The sequence below is a fragment of the Henckelia pumila genome, chromosome 3 (genome assembly GCF_033568475.1).
Source record: "Henckelia pumila isolate YLH828 chromosome 3, ASM3356847v2, whole genome shotgun sequence".
Classification (NCBI taxonomy): domain Eukaryota; kingdom Viridiplantae; phylum Streptophyta; class Magnoliopsida; order Lamiales; family Gesneriaceae; genus Henckelia; species Henckelia pumila.
Genome location: NC_133122.1, coordinates 170,345,942 through 170,371,582, shown reverse-complemented (window position 1 = coordinate 170,371,582; position 25,641 = coordinate 170,345,942). Strand labels below are relative to the sequence as shown.

The window sequence follows — 25,641 nt, the reverse complement described above, 5'->3', positions numbered from 1 at the left end:
GATGAATATTCAAATGTGAATTAATTATTTTTAGAGACTCGATGACCGAGTGAATAAACTTCAAGGGCGTATTCGACCGATACCAAGACTTGTTTTAATTGATTGTTTTGTTATAATTTTAATCCTGCATGCTAGTTAGAAAAATTTATTTTAATTTGCTTTTAATTATTAGTAGTTAATTTAAAATTCAAAAACCCTCTTTTGTTTACTTTCAGTATTTTTAAGAACACAATAAATTTCATTTTTTTTCGTGGAAATGATCCCTACTCTCGCTACTATACATTTATTTTTCTTAGTTGAGTTGGGTTAATTTGGGCGTGAAACGACTAAGCGCTACCAAATTTTGGCGCCGCTTCCGGGGAAGGCGTTTAGTTTATTTGTGTTTTTGTTTCTTGTTTTATTTATATTCTTTCTCTTAGTGCTTCTCTGATTTGTTCATGCTTGCAGGTGAATCTTCAAAAGAAGAATAATTTCCCTACGATCCGGAGATAGAGATAATGTTTCATAGAAGAAATAAGGAAGCTCAAAGGAGAGTTGAAGAGGAAGAAGAAGTTATATTTGAAAATCCTAGAGAAGAGATGGCTGCAAATGCAAATTTGAGCTTGACACAACTTGACACCCATGATCTGAATCAACAACCCTTATGCATTACTTTTTCTACTTTAGAAGCTAATGCTACTTTTAAATTGAAGTCTGGACTAATACATTTGTTACCCTCTTTTAATGGCCTTACAGGTGAAGATCCCCATAAACATCTGATGGAATTTCATGTGGTATGCACAAGTATGAAACCCCATGGAGTGACGGAGGAAGAAATTCAACTGAGAGACTTTCTTTTTTCTCTAAAGAATGCTGCTAAGGATTGGCTATAATACCTACCTCCTGGATCCATCACAACTTGGACAAAGATAAAGATTATTTTTCTAGAGAAGTATTATTTAGCTTCTAGAGCAGCAAACATCAGAAAAAAGATTTACGGCATCAAGCAACATATGGGAGAGTCACTTCATGAATATTGGGAGCAGTTCAAGAAGCTTTGTGCTAGCTGTCCACAACATCAGATAAGTGAAAATATTTTAATTCAATATTGTTATGAGGGTTTGTTACCTCAGGATATGAGCATGGTGGATGCGGCCAGTGGAGGAGTTTTTGTAGACAAAACACCGTAAGATGCGAGAAACTTAATTCAGAATATGACAGCCAATTCTCAGCAATTTGGCATCAGCAGAACTAATACAACACCCAAAAGGAATAACGAGTTAAATGTCTCTTCCCTTGAACAAAAACTGATTGATCTGACGTCTCTTGTGCGTCAAATGTCTATAGGAAATGGACATGATTGTCATCACATGTACAACCTCATATCTTACTATAGTATATTCAAGATCTTTATCTATGCAGCTTGCATGGGTATACAGATAAAGAAATTGCCAAATATAAGATTAATTATATTAAAATAAAGATTGTTATTACACTTGAGTCAATAAAATCCCTGACCAACAATTGTCTTGCAGGGCATCTACTCTAACAGTTGTGGCTTGTACATCGGTTTAGAGTCTGATTCTTTCTTTGTCTCTGCAACAATCTCTTCCTCAACCACTTGTTCCTCCACTTCCTTGCCTTTGTTCTGCTCAATTCTTTTTTCATCAGCTACTAATTTCTTAACAATTCTTAACTCCACCGCTTTGCATTGCTCCTTTGGGTTCACTTCAGTATTTTTGGGAAACTGCCCTCTATTCTGATCCTTCAAAGCAGTAGCAAGTTGCCCAATCTGTGTTTCCATGGATTTCATCATAGCCCCCAAACTGCACATATGTGTCTCCATGCTGTCCATTCGATTTTCAGTCCTTGACATCCTCTTGTTATATTCAGTGACAAATGTAGACACAACATCGTCCAAAGACGCTTTCCCTTCACCTTGGTTTGTATTGAATCCCGGAGGGGGATTCAACACATTTTTGTTATTGGCATAGGAAATATTTTAATGGTTACGTAATCCAGGATGATAAGTATTGGGTGGAGGGTTACCTCGATAATTTCCATAGCCTCTGGGATTGATATGCTGAGCTTCCTCAAGTGGATAAGACTCCTCAATGGCGACAGATACACCAGCAGGTTCTTTTACATTCACCTTGTTCAACGCCGCAACCTGTGTAGTTAATGTAGATAAATGTGCAGTGATTGATGTGAGAGGATCTACTGCATATACTGCTTTCTTCACTCCCATGCGCTCAGACGGTCATTGAAAACTGTTAATGGTCATCTATTCCAACATATCATATGCTTGAGTTGGATCCTTTGCAAAGATTGTACCTCCAGCAGCAGAATCTACTGTCATCCTCGTTTGTGTATTTAGACCATTGTAAAACCACTCGATCTGCTGATAATCCTGAAAATTGTGGTTAGGACAACGTCTAAGTAAATCTTTATACCTTTCCCAGGCTTCATACAGTTGCTCAGATTCCATCTGCCTGAAAGTACTGATCTCTATCTTCAATTGGGTGGATTTGGCTGGTGGAAAATATTTTCCAAGAAACTTAACCGCCAATTCCTCCCATGTAGTAATACTACCCAGCGGTAGTGATTGCAGCCAACTTCTAGCTTGATCCCTGAGAGAAAACGAAAACAAGCGTAAGCGTATAATATCCTCAGATACACCATTCATTTTTATCGTATCAGTAATTTCCAGAAAGGTGCGCAGGTGCAGGTGAGGATCAGCTATGGCGCTTCCGTTGAACTGGTTCTGCTGAACCATGTTAATTAATGTCGGCTTCAACTCGAAGTTGTTGGCATTTATCGTCCCTCGAGCGATTCCAGAATAGTGAGCCTGGATCGTCGGTCTAAAATGATCTCTGATTGGCACCAAGGGAACTTCTTGTGCATTCTCTTCAGCCATGTTTTGTTGTTCTTCTTTTCTCACTTTTCTCAAAGTCCGTGCAGTGCGTTCAATCTCTGGATCAAAGAGTAGATAATTCTCACTTTGAGATCTTCGCATAAACTGCAGTCAAGAACAACAGAATTCAATTAGTAACTTAAAATAAAATAAATAAAAGCTCTAAATTAAAATTTAGACTAATTGGTAACAAGACTAAACAAAATCAAAAATTACTCCCCGGCAGCGGCGCCAAAAACTTGTTGTGAAAAATACTCGCAAGCGTACGAGTGTCAAGTTTTAATATAGTGATAAAGGAAGTGTCGATCCCACGAAGAGTAATATGAAAATATTCAATGCTTGTAATTAAAATAGTCTTAATTTTATTTAGAAAATTAAACTTTGGAAATTTGCTGAAAATTAAATAAATAGTAAAGAATTATCAAACTCACGCACACACAAATCTTAAGAGTTTATCAATAAAAGAAAAATATTCTAGAGGTTTTGATTTCAATTGGTCTCAACAATATTCATTCCTAAAAAAATCTATTGCATGAATTTCTTTCAATTAATAACCAAGGACACTTAGATTATTCTATTTCCCTCTCCCGAGCAACAAATAGAGTGTATCAACTACAGTTCAATTTCAATATCCCTATTAAAATCTAAATGCAGTGATATTTGTAAAAAAATGTCCCTTAAAGGTTCTATTAAAATTATATACTCTCCCGATCTATATAAACAATTAACAGTGTAGTTTCTATTGATCATATTCAAATTCCCTCTCCCGAGTGCCGGATTCCAAATAAATATAACTCAATTTATGACCAGTAAATTAAGAAGACATTCAATTCTAGCAACACAATTAATCTACAGAAATTCAATTTATTAAAATCAAAGATTCATGAATATGTCTCAACCAAACTACGTCAACCTCTAGACTAGAAAAGTTTAGTTCATACTCAAATTCATAATAAACCAAATCATGTTCAATGTCTCAAACATAATTCAACAATCAAAAGAAATAAATAGATAAAAATAACAAAGCCGTAGTCTTTCTTCCGTGTCCGGTCGAAAAGTCTTCGTCTTCGTTCCAAGCAATCTTCAAATCTCGATCCCAAAATCTCACGAAATTGCTCTCAAGATTATTATGTGTATTGACGGCTGATAGATAGCCCTTATAACTCAGAAACATTCCTTATATATGCCCTAAAAATCATCCAAGATAAGCCCAAGAAAAACCCGAATGTTTCCATAAAAACTCGGACTTTTAAAATCTGGAAACACGACGGCGCGGGCGCTCCATCAGTTAGGGCGGGCGCGCCTTTTTCTCGCAAAAAATTCTTCATAAATTCCTCAAGCGGCGCGGGCGCTCCAGGGGTCAGCGCGGGCGCGCCGTCATCTTGACTTTTCCACAAATTTCTTCACAAACAGCGCGGGCGTGCCTTGAATAAGCGCGGGCGCGCCTTAAGCTCGAACCTGGCCTTTTTCTTCTCTTTTTCAGCTCTTGATTCTTCCTTTAAACTTCCATCTTTTAGGCTTAATTCCACTTAAACACATCAAAGTCCATTACCTCCTACAAATACAAAAACAACAGCAATTCACGCAATATCTATCAATAAATCCCAAAAGTCAAGTAAAACCATATACAAATTAAGTGCACAAAATGCACTTATCAACTTAATTTTTTAAAGGGTTTTTTTTTTTGGTCACCATATTTTGTAATATCTTTAATTAATTTTTAAAAGGGTTGTCTTTTTTCGTCACCTTATTTTGTAATATTCTGACTTTACGATTCTATTTCTCTTTAAAAAATTTAAAATTTTCTGCTGTTCAAATATCTAAATGAATTTTACAATATTTTATTTCTTAATTTTAAAGTTTCTTCAAATGTTTTAAGTATATTTTAAATTGCCAATGTAAGGTTACCTTTGACCTAATGTTAGCTTTGCTGGAATATTAATATAACTCTCTTCCAGATATTTAATTTTTCAAAAATGGAGGCTATGGGTTCGGGAGAAGATAGACCTGACAATTATGTCAATAACACGTTTTCAGTCCAAAATGACATCGCACATCAACACCAAAGGTCACAACAGTTATTTTACATTTTTTAGTTCAATAATTTTCAATTAATATTATTCGACTCTATTTTTAATTTGTGATTTTTATATTGACAAAGTATTAAAAACAATTCAAAACTAAATAATTTTATACTATTGCTTTTTTTAATAGTGGTTTTTATGCTCTTGCTTTTATCTCAATATATTTACAAATTCTTCGTTAAATATATTAAAGATAGAGAAAATTAATGAGCAAAAATAATCATTAAAATTTCATAGAAATGTACATAACTATTGGTCTATGGTGCTATTTAGGACATGACAAACTCCAGCTCTTACGACGTTGAAAGACGTCAAATGCTAGCACTGACCGAGCGTCAAAGAATACATTCTATGGCCGAAGATCAGCGATAATCCTACCTTGCTTGACGTCGATCAAATTACCAATCAAGAAGAAGAATGGAAAGAAATGGTTGCGGCTATCAAAATTTCTTAGCAAACACATGCAAAGAAATGGTTGCGATTATCAAGACCTAATACTTGGAGTATAACTATCACTCCTGAAAAGAATTCTATATTGTCTGGAATTATGATGTAGTTACTTTGTACAACTCTACTCGGTGATGGTGAATTAATCTACTTGGATCAAGTGGATGTAGGATCGCATTGATCCGAACCACCATACGTCTTTTTGTCGTTTTTATATTTTCACATCACTTGCTCCAAAAAACACTAACACTTGATCAACAACTTAGATGCTTAATACACTCGATTATTGCACTACAAATAAAATATTTAAATTTGTAAAATATACACAACTCAAACAAATATTTTTTACAATAAAATTTATATGCATAACATACACCAAATGTTCATATATTTCGTTATACACATGCAACGCATGTGCCTCGGTTGCTAGTATATATTTAAACGAGTTGAGAGTATACCAACAATAATTTTTATAATAGTAACTAGTGATATATAATATTATTTATTACCCCAAAATGTGTGTGTTTCTCGACTACGTCTTTATGAAGAAACAATTTAATAGCGAAATTGTATGTTTATTCGACATTCTCAATTTTCTACCACCACTTATTTATTTTTGTATGCCATATATATGAGGTTATGGGTAAAATAAAAACACAATAATTTATAACATATGAACGTTGCATGCGTGTAAAACAGTACATAAATATTATGAAATTTATGTGTAATAAATATTGAAATTGATAAGAGGAGTGTAAGTAAGTTAGATGCATATTTATGGGAAAAGATTTCAAAATTGCAAGGCTTGTATATATTAGATCAAATATATAATGTTAGATGTTACAAACAATAATGAATCAGGATTTTGAACATCGAGTAAGTTTGTTAAAAGGGAAAAAATAATTATCACGATTACATATTACTTTCTCGTTGTACACCACTTTTCATCTTTTCGTGTTTTTTTAGACCACATTCTCCAACAATTATACTTTTAGATAATTTTTATTAAGTCAGTGTTTCTCTTGATGTATGTTTTATTTACTAACAAATACTTGTTTTAGTGATTATACTTATATATTTAAATAATACTAGCAGGGTGTACATGCGTTGCACGTGAAATTGTTTAATTTGTGTTTACTTACAGGTTATGCATTATAAAGACTTAGAAATAATCCGACTTGTTTGTTAAGCGATTGATAAAATGGATTTAATATTGGAGTAAATTTAGATAATATTGATCGAGTTACAATCAATCTATCAAAATTCATACAATCCAAAATAATTCTTTCAATTTATTGAGGAACATAAGGAACATTTACATACATATTACACACGCCTGTCGTGAGAAGCTTTCTATTTTTGCTTTTGCTTTGACCTAGATTGGGTCAAATACAATGTCATCCTTTGATGCAGTGTTTTTTTATTCTTCGTGTATAATATTTCAAAAGTTCATTATTTTTTTTATATCAATCATCTTTTTTCCCCTTGTTTTGTTAAGGATGTCTGCAGTCTGCGCGCGGGAGCATCTATACATTTTTCTTTTTTTATTTTGTTATATAATTATCTCTTGGGAATTGCATTTCTTTCTTCAGTTGCTTAGTTGATTTTTGGACACCATCAACCAATATAACTAATATATGTAAAAAAAAATTAGGATTTTTGTCCTGTAAATGGATCTATTTTAGATTTTAGTCATGTAACTTGTGCAAACTTTATTTTCTTCTAGTAAGTAATAACATTTTTTTTTTTTATCTTTTTTCCCCCAAAATAACTGAATATCAAATTACTATGTTTATCTAATTGGCATCGAATGAAAGTTTTTTTTCCTGCCATTTTGTATTAATGAGTGTTTCTGTTATTGATTTTTTATCTTTATTTTTCCTTAGATGAGTTTTAATATTTGTAACATGAGGTTTACGTAATAGATAATTGATGTCAAAAAATAATATTCATTTGGATCAAATGATTTAAGGCAAAAGACCAAAACCAAAAATGAAAGTTACTGGATGAAACCAAACCTGAACAAATTACACAACTAAAATACAAAACATACCAACGTATAGATAGATATATCTTTGTGCTATCCACGGAATTGTGGAATTTGAACATGAAGTTGTAGTATTTTTATTTTTTTTTGAGAGGATAAGTTGTAGTCATTTTTTTGCATACAGTTTAATGGATAATTGCTTTGTGTATTTGGTGCAGATCTCTTCACAAGAAAACAAAACAATTATATTTTGTATATAGAGCGAATGAATGAATTAGGTGGAGTGTGTCATGCGTAACTCACGGTGCTCCTATTATTTTGCAAATTAATGTAATCTCCGAGGGATATTCAATAAATTCGATAGCAAAAATTATCGTATATGATAATTCTAGCAACATTATCTCCCGCCTCAACCAACAACGACTTCATCGATATTCTTTCATTTAATCCTCTCCATGCTTTAACTTTGTATTTAAGTGTTATTTGAAATTTTAACTTGAAACAATTTAGAAAAAATAAATCATTTGTTCAAAAAGAGTTGTTTTAACTTGACACAATTTAGAAAAAATAAATCATTTGTTTAAAAAGAGTTGATCCCAAAGGGGACCTCATCTCACACGAGTCAGAGACTCATTGACTCATGCGAGGGTTAAATCGAGAGATGTGCACGAGCGGCAGGAACCTGAGAGATGGAACAACATTGTCAACCCCCAAAGCGTACCCCACAATATTTCAGCAGGGATTATGCTCCACACGAGGATCGAACCCGCAACGCTGGAGAATTTTTTTTCCACGTCACTTCAGGCTTTACCAACTCGTTTATGCTCATGTGGACAACATAAATCATTTGTTGTCTTTATTGCTTTCTCGTCTCATTGAGACCGTGATAGCACACATCGTACCAAGGATATGACTATATATTCTCAATCGATTTCCTTCATCGCACTTTGCAAATGATAAATATGATTTCTACATGTGGAAAAAAAAAACAAACTTGTTTTCTCTAAGTAAACAAAAAAATGTTTTCTGTTTTCTATTGTTTTTTTGACAATAAATTATATATTTTCACACGTCAACTAGGGAAACAAATTGTGTATTAAATATTTGTATTCAATATTATTCTAACCTCCTTTAATGAGTAATTTGTTTTTTATCTGGTTGATTGTCACACTTTCGGATTCCATATTTTTGGATACCCACTTGAAAGCCCATCTAATTTAATTTTATGAGAAGTCCATACTGAAATGGCCTAGTTAGGGTAGAAGGAGATGATTTGGAGCATAAATCTTAGTTGCCAAAACCTGTTAGGCTGGATCCTACTTGGGCAGGACAAAAGACCGACTTGGGCTTAATACGTGGCCCATGGATGTGATGGGGGTTCAAGTAAGTGTAAGTGATGTAAGCCCTATCTGCTAAAACTCCTCAGGCTAAGTTAAACCAGGCGTTATAGAGGCCCGACCCGGGTCCAGTATCTAGAACCTTTGGTTATCATCAGATATACGAAGATCTTTAATAGATAAGGACAATATCCAACGAATCCGGGATTTGATATGATTCATGTGTCGGTCTCAGACTCCTAATTATCTTGGTATCTGAGGTCTATTTGATTTAGGAGTAGAGTCCTACTTTAACACATATTCTACCTCAACAAGGTAACTTACCCCTTCAGTCCCTATAAATACAGGTATGGTTCATTGTTTATTTCTTCACTTTTCTGTTCACTCTCTGCTAACACACTCACGCACGCATATTCTCATGTTCTTTCTTTTTGTCACGCTCTTTTATTTTTTAGCACTGACTTAGACATCAGAGGGGTCACGCTAAAAACACCTTCGGCACCCCCTAACGGAGTTTCTCTCTGAAGAGAACATCTACGTACCCGACCCGACCCGGTGTTGAAAATATTGGGAGATTTGCTCTACCAAACCGAACCCGGAGGGAAATTTTGACATCATCAATTGGCGTCGTCTGTGGGAATTTGAAAAAGAAAGAGTTGAGATGGCTGACGCGAATGAAGAAAATCTGAAACAACTTTTTGCTGCCGCTGTTGAAAGAGCTTTAACAGCAAGGGGAGAAGTCAATCTTCCTCCCCCTTATCAGAATGCTCAGTTGGAAGAGATCAAAAGATTAAAGGAGGAGATGGAACTCCTGAAGAAGAAGCAGTCCGAATACCTAGCTACGCCAGTCCGGAATATTCCTTTCTCCACTGAAATATTGGAGTCCAAACTCCCCAAAAACTTTAAATTTCCACACGTTGGGGAGTATGATGGGAAAGGAGATCCAGAAGAGCACCTCTCCCGTTTTGAGAATGCTGCTTTGCTACACAAATATTTCGACCCGATCAAGTGTCGAGTCTTCCTTACCAGTTTGGTAGGGCAAGCACAACAATGGTTTAACCTACTGCGTCCTGAAGACATCAATGAATTCAAGGATTTCAGCAAGACCTTTTTACACCATTTTGCTAGCAGCAAAAAGCACCCTACAACTACTTTCAGCCTTTTTGCTATCAAGCAGCAAGGTCAAGAAGATTTGCGAGCATATATTTGTAGATTCAGTCCTTTGGCCCTTGAAGTACCCACTGCTACTACAGACTTGCTCATCAGTGCTTTCACTCAAGGACTCACTACGGGGGATTTCCTCAAATATTTTATAAAAAAACCACCTTCCACATACGATGAGTTGCTTGCTCAGGCCGAAAAATACGTGAATTTAGAGGTGATACAAGTTTCTCGGCTAAATAAGGGGGTGGACAACCCTACAAGTCCAAAGAATACCAGGACCCCTAGCACACATTGGAAGGGTGGACCAGCGCCCCGACCCGAAATGCTGGGACAATTTGCCTCCTTTACTCCTTTGAAGATGTGTAAGACCCGAGCCCTACAGATATGTGAAGAAAAACGACTTTTACAGAGACCTCCATGGAGTGAGCGCGGACCTCGCAGACCAAAATCCGACAGGTACTGTGACTTTCAAAATGAGTATGGACATACCACCAATTATTGTCGACAACTAGAGCAAGAGATCGAGATAGTGATTCAACAAGAGCCGAGCATGAAAGATATATTAGCACGACAAAGGGGAGGATATCATCCCAATAAGAGGGGCCTTGATGGTCCTGATCATTCAGAACAGAGGGCAAGACCCAGATCGCCGCATGGTAACTTTCAGCGTCCGAACCAAAATCAACCTGGTAACAATAAAGGGCCACCCCCTCCACCGAGAGGAGTTATTAACATGATCTCCAGAGGACCAACGGATGGAGATTCCAATAGAGCAAGGAAGATAAGAAGTTGGAAGTTGAGCAACAAGGAAATCGTCGATTGAACCAAACTAAGTGATACAAGAGTCAAATGCTACAATAACATTGAGAGATCAATTTATCAGAGCAGTTCACCACTCTCGAACCGATCCTATCAGTGTTTGTATAGGAAGATGTGGGAAAAATGAGAGGTAGAACTTAGCCAGTGTTATTTCGTCATTAGGATTAGTTATTTCACTGAAATTGCGTACATCCATAATGATCTCCGGGATGTGTATTTTGTGATATATATATATATATATATATATATATATATATTTGCTGTATTGAGATTATATCATTTTCAGATTTTAAGTTCTTAATTAATGTGATTTTGTCTCGACAAACAAGTAGCTAGGACAATAAGTAGGAACTTAATTAGCTCGCAATTCAATTCAACTTCAAACCTTTTAAATAACATGGAATATCAATAATAATAATAAATAAATGTATTTAGAACAATTAAAATAATATATTTTTTATATAATCCGAATTAATATATATTTACTTGATTAGTTTGATAGCTAGTAACATGCATATATCACAATAACATGTTAGGTTCTTTAAAATATTTTAAATTTTTGAATGAACCCTTAAGTTTATATAAAATGGAAATTAAGAAATGGTAGTATAACAATATCTAAAATATTAATTATTTTAAAAAAATCTCCTGTTAATTAATTTTTCAAATTAACCTTTTCGTTACGTTAAATATCACATATTACCACATATAACCTTTAAATCTTTTTTTCTCCATAAATATCTCATTAGATCGTCTTACAATACTATATGTTGAAACCACCATAATTGATTTCCAGAATCTTGAATATAATTTCAAAATAAATGTCTAAAAATATATATGCACATGACATTGCATTAGGAAGTCACAAAATGTGGTTTTTGCATTTTTGCTTCAGCTCTATTTCAAATTATGATGATAATAATAATAATAGTATTTTTCACTATTCGATCAATATATGCATAATTACTTATATACTTTTCTAAATAATTTTAAAAAAATCCTCGATCTTGTATTTTTTTAAATTAAAACCATTATTTACTCTATCGACTAGACTAGATGATTGAATCGGTTTTCATTAATAAATAAGGTCAAAAATTAAATAAAACTAAGAGGTTTAATAAAAATTTATTTTAAATGGATTTATCAGATATTATTAGGTACAAGATGAAATAAGTGTAACGTAAACAAAACTGAAAAACAAATAGATTGTGCTTTGGTTCACACTCTGAATAAAAAATAATATTTTTTAGGAACAAAAATAGTTACTATATTCAATCAATTCGTGCTTCACTGTGAACTCATTTGATCATAATACTAATTTCTTGAGTGCAATAAGCAACAAAATAACAGTGGCCAATGCTTATCAGCCTATGCATGCCAACACAATGTATTCTTATATATAAAGATACGCAGATTCATCATTTATTAGAAATTGCATGGTGGTAACCTCGTTGATCATCCTTGCGGCTACGTCATAAAATTCTTGTTCATCACAAACGTTCTCCATCACCGATTCGTCCGAAACTCCATGTTCTTTTCTTGTCAAAAGGACGATTGTTTGGTGCATCACATGTCGTGCGAAGGGGAGCTTCACCCCACGCTTTCCTTAAACGCCTCACATATTGCTCCCCTGCAAAACGATCAAGGTTGAAATAATTCAAAAGGTTTCCTTCTACGAGCATCCGCCCCTGTCCCCTAGAATCGGAAGCCCTCACTTGGTTTACATTTGGACAACTATGCAAAAGCACCGATATGAAATAGCACCACAAATGCATCTCATTCAAGGTTTTGTGCACGGTCCGAAAAAACAATTCATCGGATCCTTGAGCTTCATCATCATCAACATCTAGCACGTTGCAAACGCCCCAATCATTCTCCTCAGTAAGATCACACCTATCTATGTAGAGGATGAACATTCCACATGAATCAAACTTCCACCGAAGGATGGATCCAGCCCGTTGCTCGCTATCGTAAGGATGCGGACCGTAGCAAAAAAAGTTGATGTGCACTGATTTAAGGTCAGAAAAGTGACCTAGGAAATCTTCAAGTCCCTCCTCCGGCCATTCTGTAACCCCGTGACCATCATCACAAAAAGCAATGGTGTATGGCGCATCCATGCGGATGTGTTTGACTTGCTGAACAAGCTGATGAAAGTGTTCAGAGATAGAATCGAGGTTGACGAGGGTCTGGGCATCACACATGTGAAGGATGGCAAGCATTATATCGTCCGGGATGTATCGGCGCATACGAGGCGGAGCCAAGGACAGGATATGGTGGGGGATAAGAGGAGGAGCCAAGGCCGACAGTATATGGTCTGGCACGGGCACCGGGTCCGGGATATGAAGAGGAGCCAAGGGGATATGACGACGACGTCTAGATGAAAAGATGAAGCGGGTGAAAAAACTCATAATGTACGTTACCTGCAAACTGGCAAAAAATAAACCATCATTAAAGAGCTAAAATAAGTAAGTAAATAACATGTAAATTTAACAGCAAAAAAATTGAACTGTTAATAAAACACGTAAACTCAAATCATTCAACACCAACACCACCCATCGCTGCGCATTAGCGCGAGACCAGCCCCACCATGGGCTTGGCCTCCACAAACTCACCGCCTCCGGCCCCCCTGAACGCCAAGAGCGACGCCGCTCTCTGCCTCCCCCACCGCGCAATGGGCTCAGCCTCACGAGCGTCCCCTCCGATAAATGCAGGCTTCTCCGAGAACTCGGCCTCCATTCCCACACAATCGCGATCAACCCCGCGCAAACCATCTCCCCCAGCAGCACGCCGCTGAAACAACCATCTCCACCAACAGCATTTCGCCTTACCATCGGCCTTCGCAGGCTCACCACGCCATCCCGCCTCCAAGCTGTTCCGATCGCTTTGCCTCGCACATCAAAACAGAAAAACACCAACACGAAGCATACCCCCATTCGTAGCTCTCCCGCAGAAATCCACCATCTCCAACCGAAACCACCACAGAGGAAAAAGAAAAAAAACAGAACACCAACCGAGCTACCATCCAGCTCGCCGCCACCTCTCGACCATCGCGAGTTAACCCACCAGAAACTCCGGAACTCGCCACCACCGGTTCCGTAAGAGAAATCGGTTTACGATTTCTTCCCCGATGGTGAGGTAATCGTTTACCTTAGTACGTACAAGCATTAAGCAAAAGACATGCAGAAATGGAGTATAAAAGAGAAACAGGAGAAAGTCCCGTGAAAAAACAGAAAGCAGTTAAGGGAGGAGGAGTGGGAGTGGACGTTATACCTACAATCCTTCCTTGGGTTTTGTGCGTAAAAGAGGATAAAAAAAACAGATATTTATAGATAATCAGATATCTTCTCCAGCAAGTTACCCTATTTTTAACCGGGTAAAGTAAAACTAGAAGTAAATGATAGATATGTACTTAATAAACAGTAAATTAATGCTTTGTGTCCCGTGACATGGAGTAATAATTTGTTTCAACTCTCTCTTTATGCATGTACCAAATTACCCCTTTTTATATTTGGAATTTTCTCTACTTTTACTATATTTTCTCGTCGATAAGGGTGCGAATTTTCGATATTACCAAGTTATCATACCAAAAACAATATCGAATTTTCGGTATACCGAATTTTTCGGTTCGTTACTGTTGGGTTTTTTCCGTTCGATCCGCCGCCGAGTTTCTTCCGTTCCTAACCTGTCCAAGACAAAAAACAAAGGAACCAAACAATAGACAAAACATGGGCAGTGAAACGTGAACATATCAAAGGGATTCCGGGGCTCAGACACTTAGACTCTCCAATCCACCGGCAATCCACGGCGAAGACCACAAAGGTCCTTTCCAACCCAAACTCACGCCCACTGCCTTCAACCCAACTACACGCTCAAACTCTCAGCGGCTGCCTCACAAAGAAGCATCACACAAGAACGAGGCGAGAGAGGGCAGCAACACTAAGCCCGACCGCCTCACTCTCTCGCCCTTCAAACCTCTCTCGGCCTCATCTCTCTCTTCGTTCGGCAGCCTCACCAAGAGGCAGAAAATAGAAATGGAACGCTCACAGGAGAAAGGGAGGCGCACGTTGGGTTCTGTGTGCAGAGGAGGAGGCGTACTGATTTCTTTAGGGATAGGAGAATTAATATAGATTGGGTAGTGGGCTTTGGGTAGTGGGCTGGGAAACTAAAAGGGTGGTTGGGCCAAAGCCCAACAATCTCCACCTTTTGGCCCAACACCGGTTCACATATTACTAGAGTCACATATATCCATCATCATTGCCCCACAACAAAACACAAAGTTAGTCTTTAAACCAATAGGCAGCAAACACAAAGTACGCTACAAGACCACAACGAAAACAAAACAAATATGTCAAAAAACAAAGTTTAAAACACTTTTAATCATTTTCAGAAACAAGACTCTAACCAAGTAAATGCTCCACCTCGCTTGGAGCCCAGTCAAGTTCTGAAAAAAAATATTCCTACATAACTATTTTTCACACAGAAAAATAGAAAAAACAATCTACCATATTTCACACAGAAAAGGCAGAAAAAACCACACAAAACAGATTTTCACAAAGAAATTTGATAAATGCACAAATCACAAAGAACACAACCAATCAAGCAAACAAATCCTAGGCGCAACACATGCACACAAATCCTAGGATTCTATCAGCACATAATCCCAGTACCTAACATCCGCACCAAGCGGTTACGCTACAAACGCAGTAAAAATAGGTTCAGCCAATATACCAAAGCGAAACTCTACGTAAGAGTTTCAGTTCCCACGAACCAGTACGAGTGGCAAGCTCACAATGGACAACAGTGGACAGCACACAGCGTCGACAACGTGCAACGGGCAGCGGGCAAGCGGCTGTCCACCTCTCGACGGCAGCATGGCGGACAGCAGCAAGCGGCGATGTGGCGGCACTAAACAGTCGACTATCCAAGCAACGACGCGGCGATGGCTGTCAGGCGGCGGCGGACCAGCGGCGAAAACGAACCCAACTTTGATACCACTGTTGGGTTTTTTTCCGTTCGATCCGCCGCCGGGTTTCTTCCGTTCCTAACCTGTCCAAGACAAAAAACAAAGGAACCAAACAATAGACAAAACATGGGCAGTAAAACGTGAACATATCAAAGGGATTCCGGGGCTCAGACACTTAGACTCTCCAATCCACCGGCAATCCACGGCGAAGAACACAAAAGTCCTTCCCAACCCAAACTCACGCCCACTACCTTCAACCCAACTACATGCTCAAACTCCTAGCGGCTGCCTCACAAAGAAGCATCAAACAAGAACGAGGCGAGAGAGGGCAGCAACACTAAGCCCGACCGCCTCACTCTCTCGACCTTCAAACCTCTCTCGGCCTCACCTCTCTCTTCGTTCGACAGCCTCACCAAGAGGCAGAAAATAGAAATGGAACGCTCACAGGAGAAAGGGAGGCACACGTTGGGTTCTGTCTACAGAGGAGGAGGCGTACTGATTTCTTTAGGGATAGAAGAATTAATATAGATTGGGTAGTGGGCTGGGAAACTAAAAGGGTGGTTGGGCCAAAGCCCAACAGTTACGATAAAAATACCAAATTTTTTGGTACGATAATGATATGAAATTTGAAATTTTCGATATATATTGGTATACCAAAAAATATATAATCTTTATAAACTATAAATTTTAAAAATATTTTTTTTTCGATATAAAACATTATATATAGCGATATCCCACCAAAATTCCGTTGTACCGTAAATTTTTTTATGATCAGTATACCGTGATTTTCGGTACGGTGTTGGTATACTATTTTCTTATACCTTAATTTTAGGTACGATATACAATATAAATTTTTGGTATGTTTTACCACCCCTAGTCGTACATTGATCTCTTCTGTTTGTGTACTTAATTCTAATTATTCAATATTTATGATAGTTTTGATGTTTTGGAGGTGCAAGAATATATTACAGTGAACGAAATTTACATTAACTCAATTATTCATCACAAAAACTGAAAATTTATTTCCTTTGAAATTTTGGAATTCAATCACATTGGGTATTCCTTTGATATTATGTAAATGATTTGATCTTCGTTCATTCCTACTATGTTTTTCTAACTTTTATTTGACTATTAAATTGGATATTCAAAATTATTTCACTCAATTACTAGATATTTTTTTGTTGGCTACTTTTTAAAATTTTGTTCTTAAAAATTTTGTATTAATACTGAATCATTTTTAGTATTTTTTAAAATTTATTTTAAGAGAATCAGTATTTTTTAAAAAAAAAAATCATGATTCTTAAATTCATTGAATTAATGTTATGTTGATTTTCAAAAAAGGAAAAAAATGTGTACTCGATTATCCTATTTGAATTGTAAATTCTAGTGGTTATGGTTTGAAAATCTAATTTCTAGCGATTTTTTATAATTTTTTTTGTAGTAATAATTATTATTAGGAATTTCATCAATAATTAAGATTACATGATTCATTGTTTACTGAAATATTATCTCTTTTTTTTCATCTTCTTCTTGTTTTTTTTCCACTAAGTTTTTATAACAACCTCTATAATGCATTGGGATGTCTTGCTCATGATGAAGATGAACTATGGAAATATGATAATGATTGCACAAATAGAAAATACTATTTTGTCAAATGAGAAAGAAATATGTTGGGAAATTTAGTTTTGGTATTGACAAAACAAAGCCAAACTGATATAAAGAGATGATGACGTCATGATGACATAACAGGCGCTAAACTGAACTACAAAAGCGATTCAGTCTACCTCGAACTAAACTAAGTCTATCAGTTACACTAAAGGAACACATTCAGTTTACCTTGCTAAACTGAATTCATCAAACTGATTGTCTCAGAGATACAGAGCAATTTAGACATTCAGTTTACCTTGCTAAACTGAATTCATCAAGTCCATCTTCTCTCAACTGATTGTCTTAGAGATACAAATCAGTTTACCCTACTAAACTGAATCACTGCTAAACTGATTGCGCAAATGAATTCACAGTACTTCCGGATAAGATCGTCCGTACTCTGACATCTCTGTAGAATGTAGTGCCGCTATACTAAGGGAATGTCGGCGTCAGAGATCGTTGATGATAGTGACAAATCCAACGGGAATAATTTGAATCCGATCAGGAGAATAACTTGAAATTATGACCGTTGCAAACCAAAGCTTATAAATAGGAATCTTGATCAAAGTTCAAAAGGATAGAACTCGGCATTTTACTGAGAATTCAGAAGAATATCTTACGCTCAAATCTTGATCAAGAAACTCTAAAGCACAAACATTTAAAAGCATCAATTCTGACCATTGAAGGGTCGATACTTGTGTCAAAATAATTCGAGTTGTATTCATTCAATTGTGAAATCAGTCTAGGACTGAAATCAAGGTGATACACTAGGAGTTCTTATTTAGGCAGTGTTTAAGTCCTAAATTGGATTGGGTTTGTGCAAACTGCTTGTATAAATCAAAGTATTCTAGTAAAATCCTTCCAAGGTGGAAGAAGGGGTGACGTAGGAGTATTTGAAATCTCCGAACATCCATAAACAACTTCTTGTGTCATTTCAGTTTACTGTCCTCGTTCATACTTCATATCTACTACCAAACTGATTTACACTAAGTGTTTTAAATCTGTAGCTTGGCATATTTCCGCACACATTTTGTTTGCCAAACTATATTGGACACTAAGATAAGCTTTGAACTCTTTCTTAAATCGATCGAGTTCCATTGTTCTTAGCTAAAACTGCTTGAAAGTATATTCACCCCCCCTCTAGACTTTCAACCGATCTTATCAATTGGCATCAGAGAGGTTATTATCTTATTCTTAAAACACTTAAACAAAATGACATCATTCAGCAAGATTCCTATGTTCTCAAAGGAAGATTTTGATGACTGGAAAATTCGCATGCAAGCACATTTATCTGCACTAGATGATGACATGTGGTTTGTTATCACTGACGGACCTCTTGAGATCACAAAGGTCAATACTGCTATAGCCCTCTATGGAGGTGGTCCTCAATACATTGAGAAACCTAGAGTTGAATGGACTGCAGAAGACAAAAAGAAAGCAAATTTGGACAATGTAGCTAAGGATATCTTGTATAAAACTCTTGACAAGAATACCTTTAGCAAAATCAATTGCAAAATTGGAAAAGAGATTTGGGAAAAATTGATTCAACTTTGCAAAGGAAATGAACAAACAAAGGAAAAAAAGCTATCTGTGGCTACTCAAAAATTTGACATCATCAAAATGAGACCAGGAGAATCAATGACAGAATTTGACGAAAGAGTTAGCAGCATTGTTATTGAGCTCAACGGATTGGGCAAAATATATCCCAACAGGGAAGTTATCCTCAAAGTAATTCGAGGTCTTCCCAAAGAATGGGATGTAAAGACAATGGCCATGAGAGAATCAAAAGATTTGAACAAATTAGAATTACATGATCTATTTGCAGATTTAAAAGCATATGAGTTCGAGTTACAGACTCGAGAGGAAGATCAGTCTACCTTACAACTGACCAAGGCCTTGACTGCAGTAAAACTTGAGTCACCAGCCAAAACGGAAAAGTCAGCAGAACAAATCAGCAGTGATTCCATGTCATTGTTTGTAAAGAAATTTGGCAAATTCATCAGAAGAAACCAAGAAGGATCAGATAGAATAAATTTCCAAACGAAAGACTCAGTTGACAAACCAAGAAGCTGTTTCAACTGTGGGAAAACAGGACACTTCATTGCTGATTGTCCCAAGCCAAAGAACCTTGACAAAAGAAAAATTTCAAGGAATGGTAGACACACTTCAAGACAGAAGCATGAAGCATTGGTTGCAAAGGATTGCAAAGCCAAATGGGCTGAAACAGACAGTGATTCAGAAGGATCAAATGACTCTTCTAACTCAAGTGATGATGAAGAAGAAGTCAAATGTCTTATGGCAAATGATCATGAGCTTCCATCCACCAGTGAACATGTATTTGATTTTAGTTCTGAGAAATTTACCAGAGAAGAACTAATCAAAGCTCTTCATGATATGGCTGATAAGTGCTATTTTTGCACTTATATTTTATATGAATTAGCTTGGCTTTTGTTATGTTTTGAGCGATATTATGCATTCTTTTTGTTGTTTGTGTTGTTTGCAGGAATTTGAGTGTTACTCATTTTAGTTGGTCAAAAAGAAGTGAAAAAGAGGTGAAAAAGAGTTGAAGAACAAAGAAATAAAAGTGCCCAGTATAGCGCCCCAGCGCTACACGAAGTATTCCAAAGGGTGAAAAGTCGAGGAAATAGCGCTCCAGCGCTATCAAGTCAGCGCTCCAGCGCTGTAGAGAAAATAAGACGGGCGCTCCAGCGCTGAAAGGTAGCGCTCCAGCGCTACTCTGTCCTGAAATTTGGAAAGTCTTTATTCGGGTTTTAAAAGAGGATTTGGAGAAATTATTGGGGGATACGAGGGTTTAGAGAATTGAGAGCATAGAGACGGTTGTTGAGAGTTTTGGATTGCACAAGAGCTCGAGAATTTGGTACGAAGACGGAAGACGGCAGCATCCGGCGACGGAGAAGCTTAATTCTACTTCGTTCTAGTTTCTCTCTGAACTCTATTTTTCTAGTTTGATGGATTATTTGAAAACCCTATTTTGTTTGATCTTTGAATTTATTATGAACTAATTCTTTAGTCTAGAGGTAGATGGATCTTGACTGGAAACTATGATTGAAATAATTTGATTTATATATTTGAATTCTTCGCACAGTTTATTTGTGTTTTCCTGATTTTAATGCGTTCAATTTACTGGCCATAGATTGAATGATATTTTGTTTAGAATTTATCACTCGAGAGAGGAGATTTTGAATACGACATAGGAAAATACATCTTTGGTGTTTATATTGTTCGAGAGGCATATAACTCCATAGAAGTCATAGAAGAATTCTTGTGCTTTTTACCGGATTTAATAATTGAACTTTGATAGATATATTGAGTTTGTTATTGAATACGAATTTCTGCTTGACACTCGAGAGAGGTAGTAGAAAATAATAGGGATTCTTGGCTAATAATTTAGAAGATTTTAGAATTGAACAATCATTAGAAATACATTGTGATGGACAGTCAAGTGAAGTCGAACCTCTAGCATTCATCGCTTATTGATTTTCATCTCGTGAATTCGTGGTTATTTAGTTTTGTTTCTTGCAAATTTTAGTTTTATAAAAATCAACCCATTTTCGTAGCTCTGCATAGGATTAGGATTTGATTAGTCGCAAATATTTATTATAATATCATTTATTCATTCTTCGTGGGATCGACTTGGACTTAATTCCTATATTATAACTTGACATCGTGCGCTTGCGAGCGAAAAACACGCAACAAGTTTTTGGCGCCATTGCCGGGGATTTGAATTTTATTTGATTTATATTAAATTGTGCTAATTGGTCTTAATTCTGATTTAGAGCATTTTATTTTATTCTATTGGTTCTAACTTAAATTTTTCTCTGTCGATGCAGTTTATGAGAAAAAGCCAAAGTTACGACTCACTGCTTTTTGATCCAAAAATTGAGAAAACTGCTAAAGCGTTGAGAAAAGCCAGAAGAGAAGAGTTGCAACAAATGGCGGACAACAGAGAAAACAGAGAAAACAGAGAAAGAGAAAGAATTGAAGCTGCTCCGGTGCCAATCAGAGATCACTTTCGACCAATGATCAACAATCATTATTCTGGGATAGCTCGGCAGAATATCACAGCCAATAATTTTGAGTTGAAGCCAGCTTTGATTAATATGGTGCAGCAGAATCAGTTTAGGGGTGCAGCTACTGAAGATCCGAATTTGCATCTGCGCACTTTTCTGGAGATTTCTGACACAGTGAAAATTCATGGTGTTACTGAGGACACCATCAGACTACGATTGTTCCCATTTTTTCTTAGGGACAATGCTCGTAGTTGGTTGCAGTCACTACCTCTTGGAAGCATCGCTACATGGGAGGATTTGGCTTCAAAATTCCTGTCCAAGTATTTTCCGCCTGCTAAGTCTGCTCAACTGAAAATTGAGATCACTACTTTTAGATAGCATGATTATGAGCAACTTTATGAAGCTTGGGAGCGTTACAAGGAATTACTACGCAAGTGTCCAAACCATAATTTCGCTGATTGGGAACAAATTGAACTATTCTACAATGGATTGAATGGGACTACTAGGATTTCTGTGGATGCTACTGCTGGAGGATCTATATTTTCAAAATTTCCTGCGGATGCGTATGAGATGTTGGAGCAGATGACTATTAATAGTTATCAGTGGCCGAGTGAGAGATCTATGCTTAGAAAACCTACTGGAGTTCATGAAGTTGATGCGTTCACTGCTTTGACTGCTCAAATGTCTGCTATTTCTACACAGTTGGCTGCACTGAGCAAAGGAAATCAAGTTTCTACTGAGTCAGCATCACTGGCGAATGCCGTACATTCTACTGATGGATTTGAAAGTGTGGAACAAGCTCAATATGTGAACAACAGAAACTACAACAACTATCGAGGTAACCCTACACCCAATCAATATCATCCTAGTTTGCGTAATCATGAGAATTTTTCCTATGCAAACAATAAGAATGTGTTGAATCCTCCACCAGGGTTCAATACTCAGAATGGTGAGGGTAAACCATATATGGAAGATTTGGTGAATAGTTTTATTTCAGATTCATCCACAAGATTTAAGAGGAATGAGAATAGGCTTGATAGTATGGAGACACACTTGACCAATGTGAGCGCCTCTATGAAAAATCTTGAAACTCAAATTGGTCAGTTGGAGAATGCATTGAATAATCAGCAGAGAGGAGTGTTTCCTAGCAATACTGAGGTTAATCCTAGGGAGCAATGCAAGGCTGTTACTTTGCGAAGTGGTAAAGAACTTGGGGTTGATGATCCAAAGGTAGTGGATGATGAAGCAGTTGAAGAAATTGTGGTGGAGTCTGAGAAATCTGTGAGCAAAAATTCCAGCAAGTCTGCAGTTGTGCCTGAGAAACCGCATGTGCCACAACCTGTTCTGCCATATCCACAGCGGTTCAAGAAAAAAGCGTTGGATGAGAAGTTTTCTAAGTTTCTTGACATCTTCAAGAAAATCCATATAAATATTCCATTCGCAGATGCGTTGGAGCAGATGCCACACTACGCAAAATTCATGAAGGATGTGATGGCAAGGAAAAGAAGGCTTGAAGAATTTGAGACTGTGAAGTTGACTAAAGAGTGCAGTGCCATCCTACAAAAGAAACTGCCACAAAAACTGAAAGATCCAGGGAGTTTTACTATTCCTTGTATTATTGGTGGTGCGACTGTTAATAGGGCATTATGTGATTTAGGTGCAAGTATTAATTTAATGCCTTTGTCTATTTTCAGGTCGTTGGAGCTTGGCGAGGTGAAACCAACCACAATTACTCTGCAGTTGGCTGACCGCTCCCTGACTTATCCTAGAGGAGTTGTGGAAGATGTACTGGTAAAAGTAGATAAGTTTATTTTTCCTGCTGACTTTGTAGTGCTTGACATGGAAGAAGATCAGATGTCCCTCTAATTTTGGGGAGACCATTATTGGCGACTGGAAGAGCGTTAATTGATGTACAAGAGGGTGAATTAACTATACGAGTTGGTGGTGAAGCGGTCACATTCAATATTTATAAGACCATGAAATACAAAGATGAGGTCCATTCTTGTAATAGCATTGATTTATTTAAATCTTATGAGAAAACTTTTGTTGCAGGAATGGAGTTGGAAGATGCATTGGCAAGGTGCTTTATAAATTCTGTAACCCAATTTGACGGTGATGATTGGGAACTTAGAGAGCAATTTCTTGCTCTTGAAAGTTTGCCAAAGGAAAAAGATGGAAAAGAAAAAATTGAAAAATTACCTGAGGAGCCAATAAAAGAGGTACCAGTTTCTACTCCTGAATTGAAAGAATTGCCAGGTCATTTATGCTATGCATTTTTGGGAGAAAATTTGACTTGACCGGTAATTATTTCATCCTCTCTTACTCCTGATGAAAAAGATAAATTATTAAGAGTTTTGAGAAAATTCAAATCTGCGTTGGGTTGGTCGATTTCTGATATTAAGGGAATTAGTCCCAATATTTGCATGCATAAGATTTTAATGGAGGAGTCGCATAGTCCATATGTCGATCATCAAAGGAGATTGAATCCTGCGATGAAAGAAGTGGTAAAGGCTGAGGTGTTGAAATTATTGAATGCTGGTATTATTTATGCTATTTCTAACAGTTCTTGGGTGTCACCAGTACAGGTTGTGCCGAAGAAAGGAGGTATGACTGTAGTTAAGAATGATAAAAATGAGTTAATTTCGACTCGTACTGTCACTGCATTGATTATAGAAGGTTGAATAAGGCTACTAGAAAAGATCATTTTCCTCTTCCTTTTATTGATCAAATGCTTGATAGGTTGGCTGGTTACCAACATTATTGCTTTTTAGATGGTTATTCTGGTTACAATCAAATTGCCATAGCGCCAGAGGATCAAGAGAAAACAACTTTCACATGTCCCTATGGTACTTATGCGTTTAGGAGAATGCCATTTGGGTTGTGTAATGCACCGGCTACTTTTCAGCGGTGTATGATGACAATTTTTTCTGACATGGTAGAAGAAGTTATGGAGATTTTTATGGATGACTTTTCTGTGTTTGGGTCTTTTTTTGATCATTTTTTGCACAATCTGACCCTTGTTTTGCAGCGCTGTCAAGAAAAGAACCTAGTGCTTAATTGGGAGAAGTGCCACTTCATGGTGCAAGAAGGCATCGTACTTGGGCATAAAGTGTCATCTACTGGGCTTGAGGTGGACCGAGCAAAAGTGGTTGCGATTGAAAAGCTTCCACCGCCAAATAATGTGAAAGCCATTAGAAGCTTCTTGGGACATGCCGGGTTCTATCGTCGCTTTATTAGAGATTTTTCTAAAATTACTAAGCCTTTATGTAATTTTTTAGAAAAAGATACATCTTTTATTTTTTATGATGCGTGTTTGCAGGCGTTCACAAAAATTAAGGAGGCACTAATTTTTGCACCTATTATGATTGTGCCTGACTGGAAAGAGCCGTTTGAAGTAATGTGTGATGCTAGAGATTATGTTGTGGGAGCAGTTTTGGGGCAAAGAAGAGATAAAATATTTCGGGCAATTTACTACGCCAGTCGCACTCTTGACGGAGCACAACAAAATTACACTACTACGGAAAAAGAGATGTTGGCTGTGGTGTTCTCTTTCGACAAATTCAGGTCTTATCTCATTGGCTCTAGAGTAATTGTTTATACTGACCATGCAGCAATTCGTTATCTCTTTGTCAAAAAGGATGCCAAACCACGATTGATTCGGTGGATACTCTTACTACAAGAGTTTGATTTTGAAATTAGAGACAAGAAAGGAAGTGAAAATTTAGTGGCGGATCATCTGTCTCACTTGGAGTTGGAAGAAAAAGCTGAATATGAACTCATCAAGGAGCAATTTCCTGATGAGCATCTTTTTGAGGTAAATTCTAAACTTCCTTGGTTTGCTGATTTGGCTAATTTTCTTTCTTGTGGTGTTTTGCCTCCAGATCTTAATCATCACCAAAGGAAGAAATTTTTCCATGATGTCAAATTTTATCTGTGGGATGATCCGTTTGTGTACAAGAAGTGTTCGGACCAAATGATAAGAAGTTGTGTAGATGAAGCTGAAGAAAAAGAAATTTTGGAACAATGTCATTCTGCACCATATGGTGGTCACTTTGGAGCCACACGAACAGCCGCTAAGGTACTTCAGTCTGGTTTTTATTGGCCAACTTTATTCAAAGACAGTTATACCTTGGTAAAATCATGTGATAGATGTCAAAGGATGGGAAATATATCTAGGCGTCATGAATTACCTCTCACCAATATTTTAGAAGTTGAATTATTTGACGTGTGGGGAATTGATTTTATGGGACCACTCCCTAAATCATTTGG

General features: G+C 36.9%; 1 protein-coding gene and 1 non-coding gene across 2 annotated transcripts; one reads left to right on the top strand and one right to left on the bottom strand.

Annotated features, from left to right (window-relative positions):
- Window positions 1–9,409: 9,409 nt before the first annotated feature.
- LOC140889940 (uncharacterized) lies at window positions 9,410–10,735 on the top strand. Its single transcript, XM_073297685.1, has one exon. It carries the CDS (start codon window positions 9,410–9,412, stop codon window positions 10,733–10,735), a length of 1,326 nt encoding a protein of 441 aa, XP_073153786.1.
- A 10,982-nt stretch (window positions 10,736–21,717) lies between these two features.
- LOC140893985 (small nucleolar RNA R71) lies at window positions 21,718–21,824 on the bottom strand. Its single transcript, XR_012153542.1, has one exon. It is a non-coding gene; the product is annotated as a small nucleolar RNA R71 (small nucleolar RNA).
- Window positions 21,825–25,641: the final 3,817 nt, after the last annotated feature.